Consider the following 23,199-nt stretch of genomic DNA (forward strand, 5'->3'; position numbering starts at 1 on the left):
TCTCTTCATCCCGACAATCCTGATCACTCTGTCCAGCCTCAATCTCTTCATCCCGACAATCCTGATCACTCTGTCCAGCCTCAATCTCTTCATCCTGACAATCCTGATCACTCTGTCCAGCCTGGATCTCTTCATCCTCTGACTTTTATGGCAACAACGAACTTGAATCTCATTTTTCACCATTCCTCTGCTTCTGACGTCTTCCCTCCTTTCCCACTCACGTCTCCTCTAAGCATTCTCATTACCTAAGAGTCCTGCGTTTGGATCTTTACTTTCTCAGCCCCGCGTTTCTGCAAAGTCTCATTTGTTTGCACAGATTTAATCATCATCTTAATAGGATGATCTTCAAATCGATACATTTAATTCTGTGTACTAGATATCAGCACCTGAATATACTGCTGGCAAATTAACTGATTAAGTATAAAACCAAACTCATCATTATATTACTTCCCAAATCTGTTGCTTCTTCTGACTTCCTTATTTCTTTTCCCGGAACAACACTGACCATGGCATGGCAAGTCCATTAGTTGCCAACTCATTTAAAAAGTCATCCAACAATCAGTTAGCAAGTATCCACTATATGGTCAGCACTGTTCTCAAGAGTGAAGTATAAACTCATTTATAAAAGATATAACTTGCGGGGGAAGGAATCCAAGGTAGATCTAGATGCAGCAGATGTTTAGTATTTGGTCCTGCCAACAAGATGAAGCTAGGAAAGAAAAGACTTTGAACAAAGAGAATTCCTGGCTTAAACAAAATTAAATAGGTAACCAGAGTCATTTAGGTCCGGTGTTTCATTTACCCTTACAGGTATGGCATGTGATAATCCTCACAAAAGCGAGAAAAAACAATGACTTCTTGAGGAAAAGCGAAGCCATGACAAACGGACCAGAAGTGAGCAGCAGTTCCATTCAAACAGAGAACCAGACTAGACAACGGAGTGAACTGTGGCTGCAGACCAGAAAGCAAATGTATGCACCCGCACAGAACAGAGGTTACAGAAGCAACAAAAACTGGGGGGGCGTGTAAGTGCGTTCATCCGATCGTTTCCTCCTTCTGAGCAGGGAAGGAATCAGGATGTGAAACCGAAACTTGCAATTTAGTAACAAACATAATGAATCCAACCTCTTACCATAATCTTTTTTTCTTAATCTTAGAGGGACCTTTAAGACATATGTTTATTTTATGTTGAAAAAACAATTATCTAAAGGTCAAATTTTCCTTCAGTTTCTTTTAAAAAATGAATTGACACTTTCATTTAAAACAACACCATGCATACAATGAATTCCATTCCTATGAATTTATTACTCTTTACCCATCTACCTATCCACTCACCCATCCAGTAGATATGCACTGAGATGTAAGCACTGAAGACCATATTTATGCAGTGGGATTTGGGTGAATTGTTTTCTATACTGTTTTGACTTTTTTATAAAAGCATATGCTGTTTTCATAAATATAAAGTCAACACTATAGTAACATAAAAAAAAATTGGCATAGTGGTGCTTACAAAAATACCTCAAGGGGGAGGGAGCTGCTGGCAAACAAACGTAGAAGGGGCACGCTTCATGCGTAAAAACTACGTTATAGCCAGAGTTACTACTTGTTCTTCAGATTCAATTTACAGTTCCTGAAATGTACGTCTGGTTACAACTGCAGGAGTTAACTACCCACAGTGGATGTCATGGATAGAACTGTGTCCCCAAAACTGTGTGTCAACTTGGCTAGGCCACGATTCCCGGTATTGTGCGGGTGTCCTCCATTTCATGATTTAATGTAATTATCCCATGTGTTGTAAATCCTAACGTCTAAGATGTTAATAAGGCAGAATTAGAGGCAGTAATGTTAACGAGGCAAGACTCACTCTACAGGATTAGGTTGTATCTTGAGTCAGTCTCTTTTGAGACATAAAAGAGAGAAGCGAGCAAAGAGAGGAACCTCATTACTACCAAGAAAGAACGGCCAGGAGCAGAGCGTGTCCTTTGGACCTGGGGTCTCTGTGCCTGAGAAGCTCCTAGACCAGGGGAAGACTAATGATAAGGACCTTCCCCAGAGCTGACAGAGACAGAAACCTTCCCCTGGAGCCAGCGCCCTGAATTCAGACTTCTAGCCTTCTAAACTGTGAAAGAATAAATTTCTGTTTGTTAAAGCCATCCACTTGTGGTATATCTGTTATAGCAGCTCTAGGTAACTAAGACAGTGGATGAAAAGCAAACCTTACCCCACTCCACATTCCTTTTTTTAAATAAGTCATTTCTTTGGCCTGAAAATAGTCTCCCACCTTACAGTTATAAAAACACATCTTTTCAAAACCTTGTGAATATCCATTTACTCCTAGGAATCTTCAACCGCTGGGCAGAGCATGACCTTAAAATATCCCTAACCTTCAACATGATCAAAATGTCATTCATCAAATACACACGCCCAGGTTATGAAAATGGAGATACAGAGAAGGTTTTCACGGTATCTTTTTGCTGGTTTTATCCCCCTCTATCTTGTTAGGAAGCCCTGCTGGCTCAGTGGTTAAGAGCTCAGCTGCTAACCGAAAGGTTGGCAGTTCCTTGGAAACCCTATGGGGTAGTTCTAGTCTGTCCTAGGGTCGCTATGAATCGGAATCAACTCAACGGCAACTGATGTGAATAATACCAATATCTGCAATGGGGCCACCATTTTATATAGTGTCACAGGGCACCCTGTGAAGTGGGCAAGCAGAGCCACAGACAACAGATACAGCTACAAACAAAACAGAATTCATGTGCATATAATTAAAGGGCTGGGCACACTGATAAAAATGGTTTCCAAAAGTATTGGTAGTACCATCTGGAAACACAAACACTCATTGTGTTACTAACGTTGGGGAAGGGTTAGCAACTACACTTCAGGTAACTGCCACATCAGAATATAATTTAGGTTTAGGAGGCATAGCTAGAACTCCTCGTTTCCCCAGTTGCCACTGAGTCGATTCCAACTCGTGGCAACCCCATGTGTGTCAGAGTAGAGCTGTTTTCCTCAGGGTTTTCAATGGCTGTGACCTCTGGGAAGCAGAATGCCAGGTCTTTCTTCCGGTGCACCTCTGGGTGAATTTAATCCGCCAACTTTTCAGTTAGTAGCCAAGTGCTTAACCATTTGTGCCACCCACAGACTCCATAATAACAGACTTTTAAATAAAAGTTGCTTAGTACCCTGCCACAAAGCAAACTTTTATTCAGTTTATAATGAGAATAATAAATGCATCTGGCGCATGAATACTTTGCATAGATTATATTATTTAATATATGAAAAGCATTTAACACACTGCCTGACACAGTAAGTTTTCAATAAATGTTAGCTATAATTACTGTTAATATTTAATCCTACCAACAACCTTATGTGGGGATATATGCCATTTAAACATGGCTGCACTACTGACAACTGCAGCCCCCACAGGCCTCTATGCTGCACAGCATGTTGAGACTCGTCACCACTTGTTTTCCCAAACCTATTGTCCGTTTACTGATTGGCTTGTTTACCTGAATTCCTTCTCCCTTGCCCACATCCAAAGTGCATTGTTCTGCTATTTGCTTCACTGCTTGCTGTACTGGCTATAAATAAACTCCTGGAACTGAAGCCGGGGTCGACTCCTCAGACTCCTGGCCCCACTTCTCTGTAAGAGTTGTGTTTCGTTACTGCCTCCGCCGCCCCGACATTCGCCACCACTGCGACAGATGGTGCCCCGTGTGAGGGGCTGCGACAACCTTACAAAGTAGAAATGATCATCATCCCTGCTGAGGCCACTCTGCACAGATGACTGTGGGGAACATACTGCATTTTACGCAAATAACACGGCCTTCTATGTTTGTTTGCCAACCACTCGGCTCCTGCAAGGTATTTTCACAAGCACCACCATGCTAATTTTTTTCATATGTTGCTGTAAAAAGAATTAGCATAGCACACTTATGAAAATACCTCGCCTAGGGAGGGAGCGGTTGACAACAAACATAGAATCTCCATGTTATTTGCATAAAAATACAGTACTTAAAAATGAGAGGTATCAGTCCCTAGTATCAAACTAGTTAAAGAGACAGAGACAGAGAAAGAAAAAGGTTATACCATTTAAAAAGGTCAACTACAATGCAAAGTCCTCAATGCGGAACACCAAGTATCTAACACAGACTTTACCTGCTACAGCAGTTAGAAGGAGCACAGGGCAGAACACTGGGCGGAACATGATGGGTGGAACACGATGGGCGGAACACGATGGGCAGAAGAAAGGCTGAGAAAAGGAGCCGGCACCTAACCTGTGCTAGTATGCTGAATAGGAGTCTCACCTTCATTGGTGGATACTTGTGATAAGGAGCTGCCCCTGTGGCCAGCTCAATTGCTGTGATCCCAAAACTCCAGATGTCAGCTTTGAAATCATAGCCTCGGACCTGCAAAAAACAGAGAGACGTGTATGATTATTTTTCCAGCCCCAAAACACTTTCAAAGCTAGCTTCTAATATGCATTAAGAACCATGGAAGTGCTCACAAGCTTTAAACCAATAAAATAATTTAAAATAGGCAAAAGCTAAGAATACTAGCTAATAGCAAAAAACAAAAAAAACGGCAACCCCAATGTTTACCAAGAATAAGGAAGTGGTTAAGAAGGGTATGCTCACTTAAAGGAGTATTACATAGTCAGCTAAAAGCAATGTTCATGAATTCTACGAAAATAGAGAAAAAAGCTTGTGATAAAACACTTACTATGAACAAAGGAACAGGAAACTGTCCACAAGTTCTGACACAATTACAAACAGGTATACAGTCTATTAAAAAAAGACTAGAAACAACTAGAACAAAATGTTTGGCAGTGGTACTAAGTTTCTTTTTTCCAAAATATTCTGTACTATGGTGTTGTTTTATCACCTTAACTTTTATAATGAAAAAAGTTACAAAGAGGTAGCTTCTTAAAAGAGTTGAAAATTGAAAATAGATAAAAGCAAAAGGAAAAATCAAAGTTGCTTCTTTACGCCTTTTCCACGAACCTTAAAACTCAGTGAGAGAATTAACTGGTGGTAAAGAGCCCTTTCTTTCAACAAAAACAAGTAAGCTTTGCAGCAGCAGGACCCAGCGGAAAACAGGTGCCTTCTGTATCCGAGCGGTAGCTAGATTCTATTCTAGAATCTCTGAGAAACTTGCCACGGCTGCTTACTCTGTAAAAACCACAGGATAAACTTGGCAAAACACAAATAAGGAAAACACCGTCTGCAACTCCTCCGACAGCCGCCCCACCGTGGTCCTTCTCTGACTCAAGCCAGGTTCCTATCAGCTACAATGCGTGGCTACGTGTTCATAAATTCAGAACCTGAGCGGGTAAAACTGACAGAGCAGAACTCAGCTTACGGTCTGAAATGCACTACGACAAAACGTGCCTTATACATGCTCACGTCAACTTCTTTGTGTTTGCTGCTGCTGCTGGTTTGGGTGCTGTAATTATTTTTTCAAAAAATTTTAAGGCATATTACGAGAGTGGGGAGGGAGGGTGAGAGTTATTTAGTACTAGATAGTAGATAAGAATTATCTTAGGTGAAGGGAAGGACAGCACACACTACAGGGGAAGTCAGCACTACTGGATTAAGCCAAAGCTAAGAAGTTTCCTGAATACAATCAAACAGTTTGAGGGACAGAGTAGCAGGGGTAGGTGTCTGGGGGACCATGCTTTCAGGGGACAGCTAGGTCAGTTGGCATAACGAAGCTTAGTAAGAAAATGTTCTGCATCCTATTTTGGTGAGTGGCGTCTGGGGTCTTAAAAGCTTGCAAGTGGCCATCTAAGATGCATCAATTGGTCCCAACCACCTGGAGTAAAGAAGAACAAAGAACACCAAAGACACAAGGAAAGTAGTAGCCCAAGAGACAGAAAGGGCCACATAAACCAGAGACTTCATCAGCCTGAGACCAGAAGAACTAGATGGTGCCCGGCTACCACCGATGACCACCCTGACAGGGAACACAACAGAGAGTCCTGGATGGAGCAGGAGAAAGGTGGGGTGCAGAACTCAAATTCTAGTAAGAAGACCAGACTTACTGGTCTGCCTGAGACTGGAGGAACCCTGGAAAGCACGGCCCCTGGATTCTCTATCAGCCCAGAACTAAAACAATTTCCAAGGCAAACTCTTCAGACAGGGATTGGACTGGACTGTGGGACACAAAGGGATACTTATGAGGAGTATGCCTCTTAGCCCAAGTAGATACAACAGACTGAACGGGCAGCTTCTGTCTGGAGGTGAGATGGGAAGGCAGAGAGGGTAAGGATCTGGTTGAATGGACATGGGGAATCAAGGGTGGAAAGGATGAGTGTGCTGTCACAGAATGGGGAGAGCAATCAGGGTCATAACAATGTACATATAAATTTCTCTATGGGAAAAAATTTTTTAAAAAATTTTAAGGCATAACATATGGTAAAGTACACAAACCCTAAGTATATATAGCTCAATGAATTTTTACCTATATAAAAGGTATAGAAGTAATTTCTTTTCTAACTTCTACCTCATAGACTAGTTTTGCCTGTTCTTGCATTTCATATAAATGGCATCATACGTCTCAGTCTATTTTCAACACAGCAGCCAGAGGGACCTAGCTCAAGTATCAGTCAGATCATATCAATTCCTCTGCTCAAAACCCTCTAAAGGCTTACTATCCCACTCATAGTTACAGGAAAAACACAAGGCCTACACGATCACCACCACCCACCCCTATCAGAGCCACCACCTCTGTGACCTCACCCTTGCTATTCCCCTAGTTCACGCCTCCCTCCCCATCAACACTGGCCTTCTCACTGCTCCGTAACAGACCAGGAATGCTCTACCTCAGCCTGTGTTCTTGCTGGTCCTCTCCTCAGCATGCTGGTACCCTCACCTCTACCAGGTCTATTCAGCCATCATTTCGGCCACCCTATCTTAAATTGCAAACCCCTCCACTCTACCTTTCCTGCTTTTATCTCATTCACACTCATCACTATCTGCCATACTATTTATTTTCTTATTTGCTCCCCCAGCAGAACTGAAGCTCTAAGGGGCAAGGTTTGGTCAGTTTTGCTCACACTACGCGGCCAACACCTACCTAGGAAGGTGCTCAGCACACAGCAGACACTCTATAAACACTTAGGAGCTGAGTAAATGAGGATAAGGCCGAGAAATCCACAGGGAGAAGAGAAAAACGGATCCAAGTATATATCAGAAAATCACAGGGGAAAGACTGAAATATACAAACTATATTGGGAAAAAAGATTAACTAAATAAAAAATTAAGCTGTTTTCATACCATAATAGATTACACCAATTAAAAAAAAAACTAGCAGAAAATATAGGTAATATTCTCTAATTTCAATGTAAGAAGGGCCTTTTTAAGCATAAAAGTGATAAAAAACATAAATAAACTGACAAGAAAAAAATTAAAATCATATACAAATAAATCACACAAAGTTAAAATGCTAGTTCTGAAATAATATTCGTAACACCCTTATTTTGAGACTGCATATAAAGCAATAAGTAAAGGAAAAACAATCTAATATAAACACGGTCAAGTGAGAGAACAGGGGATTCAGGAAAGAAATCACCAGTAAACTTGTTCAATTTCTACAGCAACAAAGAAGGTACCAGTTAAACGCTGATCTTCCCGATTCACCCAGCAAAATGACAAAGATAAATTAAAATTCATACTCATACACTGTGCTGGTGGCAGTATAAAAGGCAACATGCACACACAGAAACTTTAAAAATATTCACACCTTTTGATGCTACAATTTTTCCTCTCCATACATTAGAGAACTATAAGCCTTAGGAAAATGCTAACAATACATTGTTAGGTAAGAAAAAGTTGCATTAAAAAACAGTATTTTTTATTCTAATTTTTGTTTTAAAGTACATGTATATGTGTGTGTGTGTGTATACATATACATATATATATATATATATGTATACACACACATGTATATAATGTAGGTTTTTCTGGGGGGAACTGGAGAGAAAACAACAAATCTAACTTTCTTCAAAAGGCACACTGAGGGCCTGAAATAAGTTGGTAACAAGGAATATATTATTCAAACGACGTTTCAAGGAGGAGCTCTGACTATGTGGCTAGACAAGGGAGGCAAGAGGGAAGAGAAAGTCCACACTGACTTCTACTTTTCTACCTTAAGCAACACAGGAGAAGTAGGTTTTGGGGGAACAACGGTTAAACACTCATCTGCTAACTGAAAAGTTGGCAGTTCAAACTCACCCAGCAGCTTCACAGGAGAAAGGCCTGGCAACCTGCTCGCATACAGCCTAGAAAACCCTATGGGGCAGTTCTGCTCTGTCACATGGGGTCACTATGAGTTGAAACTGACTTGTCGGCATCTAACAACAGGTTTTGGGGGTGAAAAATGAATTCAGTTCTGAATATACTGAGTTCTATGTACCTATGCGACGTCATATAACGTATCGACAGGGAGTTGGAAATCTCTCTGGAGGCTGAGGAAACACGACTGGACTGAAGTGATTAGTCAGTGGAAAGCACAGATGAGAACATCTAGTGAATATGCAGAGTCAGAGAAAAGGAGACAGTATCATTTCAGAGTAGGAGGGGACCAGAGAAGAAGTCAGAAAAGTGGCCTGACAAGTAGGAGAGTGAGCAAACAACACTGGGGACACTGAGGAAGAGAGCCAAGGTGGGGCTGGTCGACAGCTTCAGGTGCCACCAGGAGGCCAAGCAAGGTGAGACTAAGAAGGGAGCGCTTGCATCAAGGAGCAGCAGAGTTTCTGTAAATTGATGGGGATCTCTGACACCAGACCGACCAGTCTTCCCAGAAGCACAGCAACGAAACTAGCAGTGAAAAGACTAGCCCATTTTATTTGTATTGAGGGAATTATTATTAAAACAACACTGATATATTATCCCTTAGGTTGTCTTTGGTAGAAATCCTGAGTGTTATGTCCTTTATACGGTTCTAAAGTTTTGTCTGTTTTTCTCAGGGGTGAATCAAAGTCTCACCCATGGAAGAGAGACATGCATTTTCCAAAGCTAACCTGGAATGCCGAACAGGAGCCAACACTACTCAGTCTTTTCATTTTTGTAACAAAACCCCAAACCATTTAAAACAAGCAAAAGACACGCACCTGCTCCATGACTTCGGGTGCCATCCAGCAAGGCGTGCCCACGAAGGTCTTCCTCACTTTATTTCGTGTAATATCACCACCAGTTGCTAAAAACGCACTAACCCCAAAGTCTGAAATAAAACAAAACAGTACAATCACTGCTCGCGAACAGAAAGAAAAATAGCAGAATGCAGTCCAAGTCCTGTACACAAACAAGATAAAGAGCATGACATTTTCTCTTCTTCCTGCTGAACTTTTTCACTTAATCAGGACAGTGCTTAATGGGTCCCTCACTCCACCCCTCTTCACCCCACACATCATCTCCTCAGATTCTCCTCCTTGCTGCAATCCATTCCACATACCACCACCAGGTTGGTTGGTTTTAGTATCACTTTGACCATAGTCCTCTCAGCTCAAAAACCTTCTATATCTTCTTACCCTACTGAATAAAATCCAAACATCTTAGCTTGGCATTCAAAAAGCTTTCAAGAACCTGGCCCCAAATAAATTAAGAGTTAGTAATCCGAAACTCATATCCTAACCCGACCACTCACCAGATGTGTGACACTGGAAAACTCAGTTCACCTCTCTAAGCCTCAGGATTTTCCCTACAAAGATTTTATCTCAAAATAGTGAAGCCCAAGTAGTAGTCACCAACAGGGAGGACTGCTTTTCTCCCACGATTCCTCCAGCTCTGAGAACTGCCAGGGCATGTATCTGCACTCTTTGGCCGTGACCTTGGGCCATAGCGGATTTGAGCCAGAGTTAGTCACCCTACCCAATCTGGGCCAATCACAGTCTGTCCTCGGAATCTGAAGCTTGAATGGGAAGACATGCAAACTGAGGGTCCCGGAGCTGAGTCTAAGGGCAGCAACCTGGAAGGCAAGTTACCAGCAGGACCAGGTTCTTGCCCATCCTGAAGCTTAGCTGCTGAGTTCATTCTTGTGCTTCTGGGTACTCAGTACAGTTCAGAGGATTTCCTTTCTGTCTAAGTGAGGCAGTGATATTTCTCAAGCAATCAAAGAACCTTAACTAACACACTGAGGTTTTTATATGGTAGTCTGATGCCTCTCTTGCTTTTTGTCTGTTTCAGAATATTCCTCAGGGTGTAAAATGGGTCTATATTTGAAAATAGAATACATTATGGACAAACCCAGTGTAAGAAGGATGGTTTTAGCACTGCAAACTTTAAGCTTCAAGAAGTCTATAAATTCAGTTCATCTTGAAACAGCATGTCACCATGTAAAACAGCAAGTCCATACAACATGGATTTTTAAAAAATGATCTTAATGGTTCTCAACGCTCTGAAGCTGGCAAATGTCTAGATACTTTACAGTGCTGCTCCATTTGTAACAACAACAACAAAAAATTTTAAAAGTACATTCTACTACGCCCCCCAGACACACTGCTAACTCAGAACTGAAGCCACTCCCAAAGCCCACCTTTCAGCCAATGATTAGAAAGGCCCATAAAACAAACAGTACACGTGAGGAACGTGCTTCTTAGTTCAGTCAAGTCTACGAGACCAAACGGGCAACACCTGTCCTAAAGCAAAGAGGAGAGGGCACGAAGGGACAGGAAAACTGGACGAATGGACATGGGAACCCAGGGTGGAAAGGGAAAGGGGAGAGTGCTGACACATTGCAGGGACTGCAACCAATGTCACAAAGTAATTTGTTTAAATTGTTTGAATGAAAAACTAAATTGCACTGTAAAGTTTCACCTAAAACACAATAAAATAAAATAAAAAAAAATCGTGTTGATTTAGGCCACTAAAACAGTAGGAAACTGCACAGATACAAACCCGGTAAAGGCAGAGTCTAGCTCTGACCCCTGGTCACCCCAGTCCAGGCCTCCGTCTGAACCCCCTACTGTACCACCTCTGCAGAATGACATCAAAGGTCACCTGGTCCCCTCTCCCGCCTCCAGACCAAACGGCCTGCATAAGTCACATTTCTTCAGCCCCTCATGTGCCAAATGGGAATGCCATCTGATGCCTGGCCATTATCACCCGCAGGGCAGGTATGAAAACCAAACCAGGTAACCAAAATAAGACCAGCTGCCAACTCATGGTGACCCATGTGTTAGAACAGAACTGTGTCCTACAGGGTTTTCAATGACTGTGATTTTCCAGAAGTAGATTGCCAGGCCTTTCTTCTGTGGTGCCTCTGGGTAGATTCAAACCACCAGATTTTTGGTTAGCAGATGAGTTGAGGAAGTCTGAATCTATTCATCAAAGTACAGTATTTAACACACTGACTGTACCATAGCTAATGTTGTAGTTAGCCCACTAGATATACAAGGAGTGGATTCTCTTAGAGGCAAGAAAAGTATCTGTTTCTCTCTTGCATACATTTGTGGAAGTGAAAACTAAATAAATTATACACTCTCTTTACCTATTTTATTGTAAAATGTTAGAAAGGTATTATTACAAAACACACTGAGAAATGTATCAAACATAAACATGCAACTGAATGGACTGGTATAAAACATACAACCCCGTAATCAACACCGAAGCCAATAAAAACCTTGCCAGCACCACAAAAGCACCCTGTCTACCCCATCGAGCCATAACCTCTGTATTACCTCTCTGTCCCCACTAGCAATAATCACTCTGTTGGCTTTTACGGGATTCATTCCCTTGCTTCTCTTTAGTTTACCATCTAATTTTGCACTGCTAAACAATACAGTATAATTGTGCCTCGTTTATATAAATGGAATCCCACAGTATATATATTGTTTGGACTGGCTTGTTTTACCCTATATTATGTTTTTATGATTTACTAAGGTAGTTGCATGTAGTTTTAGATCTATTCATTTTCATTGCTAATAAAAATGAATATTATTAATTTATTATGATTACTCAACTCATTATTATTCAGCACCATTATTCAATTTATATATCCGTTCTACTAATAAAGGGCATTTGGACTGTTTCAAGCTTTTTGGTAATTATGAATATTAGGGCACACGTACGTGTGAGTTTCTCTAGGACACACATCTAGGAATCAGAGTGTTAGGGTGTCATATCTTCAACCTTAATAGATAAAGTGGTTACACCAGTTTATATTCTCACCATCAGAGAATGAGATTTTTTTCCCTTGCTTTACACCCACACACCAATAATTGGTATTGTCCAACATTTTCTGCCAGGCAAATCAGTATAAAGTGGTATCCCAATGTAATTTTACTTTGCACTGAATGGATTATTAATGAGGTTGAGTACCTTTTATTGTATTTACACTTGGATATCTTTCATTTGGGAAGTGTCTATGTCAGCTTTCTGTCCTTTATTTGGATTATCTTTTTTAATGATTTTATTTTTTGTTGTTGCTGAGAATATACACAGCAGAACCTACACCAATTCAACAATTTCTACATGTACAATTCAGTGACATGGATTACATTCTTCGAGTTCATTCAACCTCCTTTTCTGAGTTGTTTCTCCCTCATTAACAGAAACTCACTGTCCCTTAATGTTCCCATCTATTCTTTCGAGTTGCTGTTGTCAATTTGATCCAATATAGATAGACCTTAAAATAGCACAATGCTCAAAGCTGACATTCTTTACCAGATAAGCTAAACTATTGTTTAGTTTTAAGAAGACTTCAGGGGATTTTTTTTTTTAGCTTAAGGTTTAAAGATTATCTCAGTGTTCATCCAGCCTCCACGACTCCAGATTATCTGACTTTTTCTCAATGAATGTTTTACATATTCTAAATCTGAGCCCTTTGTCAGTTATTCTTACTGCAAGTATCTTCTCCAATCTGTGGCTTACCCTTTTACTCTATTAATATGACAGACCTTCTGTTCCTCTGTTAATGAATAGGAGTTGCTAATATGAGAACAGCCAATTTTATTAATCTTTTCCTCTGTTGGAGCTTTGTGTGGCTTGGGTAAAATATTCCCTTACCTGGAGGACAGAAAGATGTCCACCTAAACTATCTTCTAAAAGCTGAAGAAATAATTCAAGGTTTAGGTAATTATCTTCCTTCTGCTCAGACACCTTACTGTTCTAGCACAGTGGGACCAAGGATTTCTCAGCCACCCAGATGACCTGCTAGCCAGACAACAATCCCTGGAAATAGCCATTCAGGAGCCTCGGCTGGGAAGAGGGGGTGTTTCACTAGGGGGCACACCCCTGACTGACACTGGGCTCCAACTCTGTCCCTCCAGTTCCGTGACTCTGCCAAAGTACACTTCCACCTCCCAGGTGCCTCTTCGAACTGGCAAATCCTCCTCCTTACGGGACAGAAGTAGCTCTGATCACCTCTCCATAGCACGTTTGCCCTCAAATTCAATGAGGATTCTTGACGACTTCTCCTCCAAAGGGAAGTACAGACTGCTATGAAAATCCATAGCAGAAGACCTTAACCAGGGTAAGGAGTAAACAACTGGAAGACAATGAATAATGGTCGGAAAAACTCTAAGATCAGACATGAAGGAGGAGCAGCAGACGATATCTTGAGTCAGCAGGGATGTGTCAATCAATGTAGGACGCTCAAATGAAGCAGAGATAGTCCAAGGAACAGCAAAGAAAACTAAGGAAAACATAGAAAATAAGTAATGTGGCCAATCACCATTAAATCAGAATAATAATAAAGGGACAGTAAATCATTACCTGCGATTTGTACTGAGCCGTCTTCTCCAAGAAGAATATTTCCAGCTTTCACGTCTCTTCAAAAAAAAAAAAAAAAAAAAGAGTTACATATCAAAAAATTTCTATTTTTGAAAAAAAAATATTTTTGAAATCCCATCTAAGCAATTGTTTACTCAAACAACACTGGCAATATTTAAATTTTCTATTTTGCAATATATTATGGCCAAAAGTAAAATCTAAAAAATTGAAGTCACTTGTACCAGAACCTAAACATTAAACAGAAAGCTACAAAATAAGACATAGCTTCTTATGGCAATATCTAGAAAACCCAAGGTAACTGAATACTCTTGATTGGGATAATAGTGGCCAAAGAATGTGATCCTCATCTATTTTTACTTTTTGAAATATAGTAATTTTTTTTCCTACACCCCAACATATGATCACTTTGTTTAAATGATCAACATGCAGTTGAAAATAGGGACTCTCTGTGCCTGTAGCATAAAGAGAGGTAAAAATTATTCAGACACTGTTTTAATTGCTGACTGTAACAACTCAAGTAATACATGAACACTTTCTTGTTATAAAATCCTAAGCATCACTAAAAAAGTCAGTCTCTTTGACCACCTTTCTCAAGTTCAGCATTCTCTCCAAAGTTTCAAACTGATCACTCTGATGAAAAGTATGTGCCTATGATACAGCTAAGGCCCCTGGGTGTACAGATGGTTCGTGACTGGTTGCCAACCTAAAGGCTGGTGGTTTGAACCCACCCGCCTGTAGAAGAAAGGCCTGGCCATCTGTTTCCACGAAGATTACTGTCAAGAAAACCCTACTCGGTAACACACAGGGTCGCCATGAGTTGGAACTGACTCAATGGTAATGGGTTTGGGTTTTTTTTTTATTTTTGTTATGACATATGACACCCAGGAGCCCCTGGGTAATGTAAACAGTTAATGCACTTGGCTGCTAACCGAAAGGCTGGAAGTTCAAGTCCACCCAGGGGCGTCTCGAAAGAAAGGCCTGTCTGAAAAATCAGCCATCAAAAACCCTATGGAGCACAGTTTTACTCTTGACACACGTGGGGTGGTCACGAGTCGGAGTCGAGTCAATAGCAACCAGGTAGTTGGTTAGTAGGACATACATGGAGTTTTTTCTTTCAACATAAATGATACTACTTGCTTTTTTTCATGCAACGTTTCAGTAGCATCTGGGAAAATTAAAAAAAAAAACCTTAAATCCTATCAGAGCAAACCACTTCTTGATAACCTAGAGAAACTCTCACAACATACATACAAGGAATGCACAGGGTTCACTGCAGCACTGTCTGAAATAACAAAAATGGTGACAACCCAAATAACCCACACTCACAGAAAGGTTCAATAAATTCAGCTACATCCATGAAATGAAATCAGGTGATGTGAAATGCCTTCCAACACACACTGGTAAGTGAAGAAATCAAATAGCGAGATACCACATTTTGTACAACACTGTTAATGTTACACCTTTCCATACACAAATGGAGAGCAATGGTTACTTCTGTGGAAAGGAGTGAGACTCATGTCATGGACAATGCTGGAATATCTTACGGGAATGTACTCATGTATTCATTTTTAAATTAAAAATAAAAATAATTAAATCAACAAAAGAAAGGCAGCCCTTGAGGTTGGACGAGAAAGAAAAGCAAGCACAGCTCAGGGAGAAGGGCCACATCTGTCAGGAAAAGGAGTCACAGAAAAGCACAACACTGCCCTGTCTCTGTCCTCTTTTTCCTCCATCCTTAGACGCACTTCTTGGTAAACAACAACAACAGTTTCACGTCAGTGCATGGCAGCATCACCATACCACAGTACACAACGCAGAAGAAGGCAATCACCTTCAGGAGTTATGCTGTACTACTGATAAACCCAAGCAACGTACAGGACGTCTTCCCAGAGGCTGACTGAGGAGAGGGGAAGGCAGCCAGCACTGCTCTGACGCTGGATGCCGCCAACAGGAGGCACTGAGGACATTCTCTTTCCTTAGTGACAAAGACCATCCAACTGTGCCCACCACTAACTGCCAACAACGTCTGCTGTGCTCACCTGGAAGGACATCTACAACCCAGTGAAATCAACAGTGTAGCTGAGTCACTTCCTCCTCTGTGTTTCTGCAGCAGGCTGTAACACAGGGTTAGCACAGCAGGATCATCCTTTTGGATCTGTCTCCCCCACTTTACCGAGAGCAAGACCTTGGCCTGTATCTTAACATACTTCTGCATCACTGCACTTACTTACATGGTTAGGGCATAGGAGGTATTTCCCAGATATTCATCAAACAGATTTATGTGACTAAATAAGAGGAAACCTGTTTCATATCCTCTTCTGGAAAGAAGTGAAGAATAAAAAACCAAATAAAAACAGACAACGCCAACTGAACACTAAAAGGAAACTAGACAGTCGCCAGCCCCCGCTCCCCCTTCCCAATCCCCACTCTCCGCCTCCCAGTGTTAGGGGTATAAACTAACACGCTGCAGTCGGAGAGAGAGCACAAACTGACCACCCATCAGCAGGAGACTCGTTCGGCTCTGTGCATCTACGTAACGCCATGAGGCTTACCTAGATGTGCTCGTAGGGAACAATCTCCAACTACACTCTTAAGGGAAAGAGCAAACAACACAGAGTATGTTGCCATCCGTGCCTTTCTTTAAGTGGAAGGGGGGACACATACACCACAGTGAGACCCGTGAGCTGGAACTTGACAGGACTGCCTTCTTTTTCAGGTTTTGCAAGTTTTCCACCTTTGGTAGAGTGCGGTCTTACCACTTTTCTATCTCTTGTTTTAGCAGAAAATACCTGAGTTTTCCTTCTCTGATGGGTTTCCACCTAACACAGGTTCCGGCTTTTGCAGGTTTTACTGTATATTTATATACGCATAAAATATCCCTCAGAGGGGTCACAAGAAAATTAGTCTGGTACTTCTGCCTAATTAACGAACCGGTAACGTCTACAGTGAATCCAAACGCCCTCGGCTTTTCCTGGGGTCTCTCACTGTTCTGGGACCCTATTCACATTATCACATTACGCTTAGTCATCACGTCACCTCAGGCTCCTCTTGGCGGTGACCGTTGATCAGACTCTCCTTGTTTTAGACGACCCTGACCATTTTGCGTACTGGTCAAGAATTTTGTAGGATGCCTGTCTATTGGGGTATGTCTGATTTTTCTCATGATTAGATTGATATTATGGGTATTGGGGAAGAAAACCACGGCAGTGAAATGCCATTTTTATCTCCTCATATCAAGGGTACATAGTATCAGCACGATACATCTCTGCTCATACCGAGAGGACTTTTTACCAGACACTAGTTTGTATCGTTTGAATTCTTCTAAACCACGTATGCGTGTCACCTACTCAAATAATTTTTCATAAGTTTTTGTCTTTCATATGTGAAAATAATCAATTTCAGTACAGCCTGCAGTCTGGGTGACTACTTTTCCTCATCAATTCCCTAGATAATCCATGTTTCCCCTTTAAAACCAAAAGTGCACTCTGTACACCAGCTTCTGGGAATTAAAGCCAAGGAATATCGCGAAGCCCGACAGTTCACCAGAGAACAAGCCTTCCTCATCTGTCCTCACACAAGATAGGGCAACTGAGCTTGTCAGGGAGACGACTGCTAAGTAAATACCTGGAAATCAACCCAGTCCTCGGTTAAAAAATCTTTTCTTCTCTGCCACAAAGATTGTTAAGCAGCTCAGCAGCCACAGAGGTCAAATCCTCCATCCACTCAGCAAGTAGAAGAACAATGACTTTCTGTCAAGACAGTTCACTGTCACTTCTCACACATCCCCGCTGTCCTAAAGTCACACATTCCTCTTGAAGTTAAGAAGAATGTCACAGCTGTGCTTGACTTTCTCATGAGTACACAACACATCAATAGGCACGGCTTATGGGAAACGTGAAAAAAGACCAAGAAAAGCAATGAATCAAAGCCAGAGCTAGAAAATACACTAACTCAGACATCTTAAACTGACTTAAAATATCCAAAATTTCTGTTACAGTTAACCTCTTTGTAATGGGAGAAAGACCTGAGGAGGTAGATTCAGAGAGAAAAAACCTAAGTCTAATTTAGGGAGCCTTCAATCCTGCCCAAAGCCTCTGAAGTCTAAAAGTTCCAGGGGGAAACAATATAGAGATGGAGGGAAATTATGTGACCTGATCCACCACGCTAATACGGAAACAGACCTGAATTAACAAGTGGACTTTAAAGATACGAGAAGCTGAAAAACCTATTAAAAAATATTCTTCTCTACTTTCCAATAAAACAACGTTCTCCTAAGCCAGTTAAAGCCTCAGTGTGTCTAAGAATTGGTTGCTGCTAAGGTATAAGGAGTGGCTCTCAGCTCTGGCTGCACGTTAGAATCACTCAGGGGAGCTTGTAGAAGCCCCAATGCCCAAGGCCTCTGCACAGACCAATTAAATGAATCTCTGGAGGTGGACCTAGGCATCAGTACTTTGTAAAGATTCCCAGGTGATTCCAATGTGCAGCCAAGGTTGAGAGCCTGTGATTTAAAGTGTGAGACAGAGAATCCCCATTCCAGCCACATGGCAAACTGTGCTAACGGAGAACCTTCTCATCACTACCCGGGTCCTTCCCCCCAAACCCAGCCTGCCCTTGCTTCAAACATGAAGAAGTGCTGGATTAATTGGCGGAGGTATCACATACCTGAACATCAAATGAGGACAGGGAAATCCTCAAGGTTCAGAACTTTAAGAGACACAAGAAACAAAGCAGTAAGCCGTGGGGAGATTAAACGGAGATACTGCCATGCATGTCTAGAGAGCTCAGGTTTTAAAATCCACATCTAGACAGAAGACATGGCAATGGGTAGGTTTAAGGGTGGGGGGCTAGAACTGACACTCCTTCATGAAGACACAGTAGAAGATATATTTACCAAACCGCCGAGTCAACTCTGACTCATAGCGACCCCACAGGACACAGGAGAAGTGCCCCATAAGGTTTCTAAGGACTGGCTGATGGACTTGAACTGCCGACCTTTTGGTGAGCCAAGCTCTTAACCACTGCGCCACCAGGGCTCCATAGCTAGTATAGCTATATTAAAATAAGACCATCAGTGAGACACCTCTATACACCTATTGTTGTTGCTAGGTGCCGCTGAGTCACTTCCGAGTCATTCCGACCCTACGTACAACCGAACAAAACACTGCCTGGTCCTACACCATCCTCACAATCATTGCTATGCTTGAGCCCATTGTCGCAGCCACTGTGTCAGGCCATCTCGTTGAGGGCTTCTTCTTTTTCGCTGACCCTCTACCAAGCATGATGTCCATCTCCAGGGACTGGCCCCTCCTCCTAAGGAGCATCCTGGCTGTACTTCTTCCAAGACAGACTTGTTCGTTCTTCTGGCAGTCCATGGTATACTGAATATTCTTTGCCAACATCATAATTCAAAGGCATCAATTCTTCTTCAGTCTTCCTTATTCACTGTCCAGCTTTTGCATGCATATGAGGCAACTGAAAATATATCATGGCTTGGGTCAAGCACACCTTAGTCCTCAAAGTGACATCTTTGCTTTTTAACACTTAAAAGAGGTCTTTTGCAGCACTAAAATCCAAAACACTGACAGACAACACCAAATGCCGGCAAGGATGTGGAGCAAAAGGAATGCTCATTCACTGCTGGTGGGAATGGAAAACGGTACAGCCACCTTGGAAGACAGTCTGGCAGTTTCTTACAAAGCTAACTATAGGCTTACCATACAACCCCGTAGTTGCGCTCCTAAGTATCTACCCAAATGGGATGAAAACGTATGTCTACAAAAAAACCTGCACGCTAATGTTTACAGCAGCTTTATTCATAATTGCCAAAAATTGGAAGAACAAACAGATGAATAGATAAACAAACTGAAGTACATCCACACCACATCCATGGAGTAGTATTCATCAATTAAAAAAAAAGAACTCTCAAGCTTTGAAAAGGTATGGAGGAGTCTTAACAGCATTTCGTGAAGTGAAAGAAGCCCGCCTGGAAAAGGTACATTCTGCACGACCGCAACCACATAACATTCTGGAAAAGGCAAAACAACACAGACCATGAAAACATCGCTTTTAGGGCAGTGAAACTCTTCTGTGTGGTGCTGTAATGGTGGATACATGATACTACATGTTTGCCAAAACCCACAGCACTGTACACCACACAGAGTGAAGTCCGATGTAAACTATGGGCTTTAATAATAGAGCAATGCTGGTTTATTAATTGTAATAAACGTACCACAGGAATGCAAGACGTTAGTGACGGGAGAAATGGGATAGTTATGAGGGGCACTTATGCTGGAGAGCTTCCAAAGCATCCTGTTAATTTGGTCCCCCCTCAAAGGATGCTGATTTCCAGGTTAGCTGGCATGAAGGACCACACAGAATGCCCGAGTGCAGCCTGTGCTGACTCTAATACCAGATCAAGGACGCTGATTACAGGTTAGTTGATATGAGGGACCACACAGAATGTCCAAGTGCAGCCCGTGCTGACTCTAATACCTGATAAAGGACGCTGATTACAGGTTAGTTGATATGAGGGACCACGCAGAATGCCCGAGTGCAGCCCGTGCTGACTCTAATACCTGATAAAGGACGCTGCTTACAGGTTAGTTGATATGAGGGACCACACAGAATGCCCGAGTGCAGCCCGTGCTGACTCTAGTACCTGATAAAGGACGCTGATTTCCTGGTTGGTATACATGAAGGATCATGCAGAATGCCCGAGTACAGCCCGTGCTGACTCTAATACCCGATAAAGGACGCTGATTTCCTGGTTGGTATATATAAAGGATCATGCAGAATGCCCGAGTGCAGCCCGTGCTGACTCTAATACCAGAAAAAGGATGCTGATTTCCTGGTTAGCTAACATGAAGGATCACGCAGAATGCCCGAGTGCAGCATCTGCTGACTCTAATACCAGATGAGTCCAATAGGGTGCTAGGGCTCTTTTTTGATGGTGGTGGGGAGCACAGGTAAGGGTCAAAAATACAGCAGTAGACTTCCAGCAAAGTGGTGCTCTAGGCAGAGGCACCACGCCATGCCTCCACAGCAAAGATCCAAGGAACTGGGCCAAACAGAGAGGGCAACAATCCTGAAACCCTAAAACATCAAATGAGGAGATGGAGAACTCAGCCAAGCACCAAATGGAGTGAGAAAACTGACAGAGAACGGAGAGCGGGGAGAGATTCATGCAGAGGTCCCCTACCAGCTAACACAGCACGGATCCACCATCTTGGACTCCTATCGGAGACCAGCAAACGGGGTACGAGAAAGCAGCTTCACAGGGCTTCCGGCGGGAGACAAAACAACTGGTAATTTGTGATGTACACTTTCCCAACCCCCACCCTTCTTTACCCCTACTTGGCCTCCTTTGCTTCCTGCGGCCACAGAACACCAGCTGCTTGGATTCCACACATCCGAACGGGCTGGCTCTCTGGGTGCCATTTGCTGGCTGCTGGTGTTGCTCTTCTCCAGTTCTTTTGATTTCTTCCTTGCCTCTCACCACCCCCTCACTTTTCGCTCAAATACCTGGCTCTGTGTGCCATCTTTGCTTCTTCCTGAGGGGCTGCGGAGCTCCAGTAATTTGTGATATATACTTTCTCACCCCCTACCCTTCTTCACCCACACTCAGCCTCCTCTGCTTCCCACGGACATAGTCTCTTGTCCGGGAAGCACCGGCTGCTTGGATTCCAGCAGCCTGCACTAGCTGGCTCTCTGAGTGCCATTTGTTGGCTGCTGGTGTTGCTTTTTTTTCTGCTTCTTTTGATTTCTTCCTTACCTCTCACCACCATCCCCCTCCTTTCACTCAAATACCTGGCTCCGTGCGCCATCTTTGCTTCTTCCTGAGGGGCTGTGGAGCTCCGATCGAGTGTAGAGCTGCTTCCCGGACTGGGCTGCCGCGCTGGTGGGATCCCGGGACTTTTGTTTGTTCGTTTGTTTTGAATTGTTTGTTTTCTTTTCCTTTTCTTGAGTTGGGAGCCCTTTCTGGCCAGGCGGTGCTGCGTGGCAAGGAGACTACCCCCTCGGCTTGCACAGACGTGCAGAGGGATCCCTGAGGGCATTTCTGTTTACGGTGCTTTTTTTTTTCTTTCTGTTTTATGGGGGGCTTTTCTTGTTCTTTTTTCTTTTTTTTTAATTTGTTTTCTTTTCTTTTCCCTCTATTTCCCTTCTTGTCTTTCTTCATTACTCAGTTTCTTGTCTCTACCTTCCTTCTCTTTATGCTCCCTGAATACCTGGTGTTGTATACCTTTACGCCTTCTAGCCAGGCTGTACTGCAACACCTGAGAGCGACTTCCCCAGACCTCACAGCTGCACTGGTGGGATCCCTGGGAACTTTGCGGTTCTTTAACCTTTCCGATTTTTATTTATTCATTCTTTTCTTTTTTTCTTCTTCCCCTTTCTGTTTTTCTCCATTTCATAGTCACTCATCTCTCCACTCCAATGGCAAGCTCCCCTAGCATTCTTTTTTGTTTCTTTGTATGTTTTTGGTTCCTGTTCCTCTATCCTCTCTCCCATATCCATCTTAGCTCCACACATAACAATCTCCACGCTACATCCTGCCTACCTGCACCGTGCGCTTAACATCACACCAGCAAGCAGCACAGGCACGGCCTACTGGAAACTGCCCTACACTGATTACCGACCCGCTCTGCTGGATTTAGTAAGTGCCACAAACAACCCGTCCCAGTAACTCCTCTTCAGCTAGACCTGCCCTGCCGTACCATATCTGAGTGACTGATCCTGCCAACTGGAGAAGGAGGCGAAAAGTATTGTGCCCACAGACGAGCAAACAACAAAGAACACACAGTCCGCCTGCTTGTAGTCAAATTGGAAGAAAAAAAAAAAAAGGGACGAAACAAACAAATTTACAATCAATAAATGAGAAAAATAACTACTGAATGCCCCAAAGACAGCAGACAATAACAAAACATTTACAAAAACAGGACAGGATGGTTCCAGTAGGCGTCCAAAATAAAACACCAGATGACTTTCCAGTGGAAGGAAATGCACTAGAACAACCTGATAGGGAATTCACATCTCTAATACTCAGAATTCTCCAAGAGCTGAGGCAAAAAGCTGACAATTATGAGGAAAAAATAGACAAATTCATGGAAAATACACACAAAAAACTGGAAGAATTCAGGAAAATAATGCAGAAACAAAATGCCAGAATAGATTCACAACTAGAAATTATACAAAGACGGCAATTAGAAATCTAAAAGATAAACAATAAGATTTCAGAAATGGACGGTGTCATAGAAAGGCTGAGAAGCGCATTTGAAATGGTGGAAGACAGGATCAGTGAAATTGAAGACAAACCTTGGATACAACTCTGTTTCAGGAAAACTCAGAAAAAAGAACAAAGAAAAATGAAGAGACCCTGAGAGTTATGTGGGATACAATCAAAAGCAAAAATTTGCGAGTGATTTGGAATTCCAGAACAGGGGAGAAAACAGAAAACACAGAGAGGATCATT

General features: G+C 42.4%; 1 protein-coding gene across 4 annotated transcripts in view; it reads right to left on the bottom strand.

Moving 5' to 3' along the window:
- OXSR1 (oxidative stress responsive kinase 1) overlaps nucleotides 1–23,199 on the bottom strand; it is a 106,295-nt gene that overhangs the window by 29,370 nt on the left and 53,726 nt on the right. For all 4 annotated transcript variants that reach the window (XM_004377321.2, XM_023732222.1, XM_023732221.1 and 1 more), the window contains 3 exons: nucleotides 13,713–13,768; nucleotides 9,113–9,222; nucleotides 4,308–4,409 (listed from right to left, as the gene is read on the bottom strand). In XM_004377321.2, the coding sequence (XP_004377378.1) occupies nucleotides 4,308–4,409; nucleotides 9,113–9,222; nucleotides 13,713–13,768 (268 nt within the window). The remainder of the gene's footprint in view (nucleotides 1–4,307; nucleotides 4,410–9,112; nucleotides 9,223–13,712; nucleotides 13,769–23,199) is intronic.

This window comes from Trichechus manatus, unplaced genomic scaffold (assembly GCF_000243295.1).
Source record: "Trichechus manatus latirostris isolate Lorelei unplaced genomic scaffold, TriManLat1.0 scaffold00049, whole genome shotgun sequence".
Classification (NCBI taxonomy): Eukaryota; Metazoa; Chordata; class Mammalia; order Sirenia; family Trichechidae; genus Trichechus; species Trichechus manatus.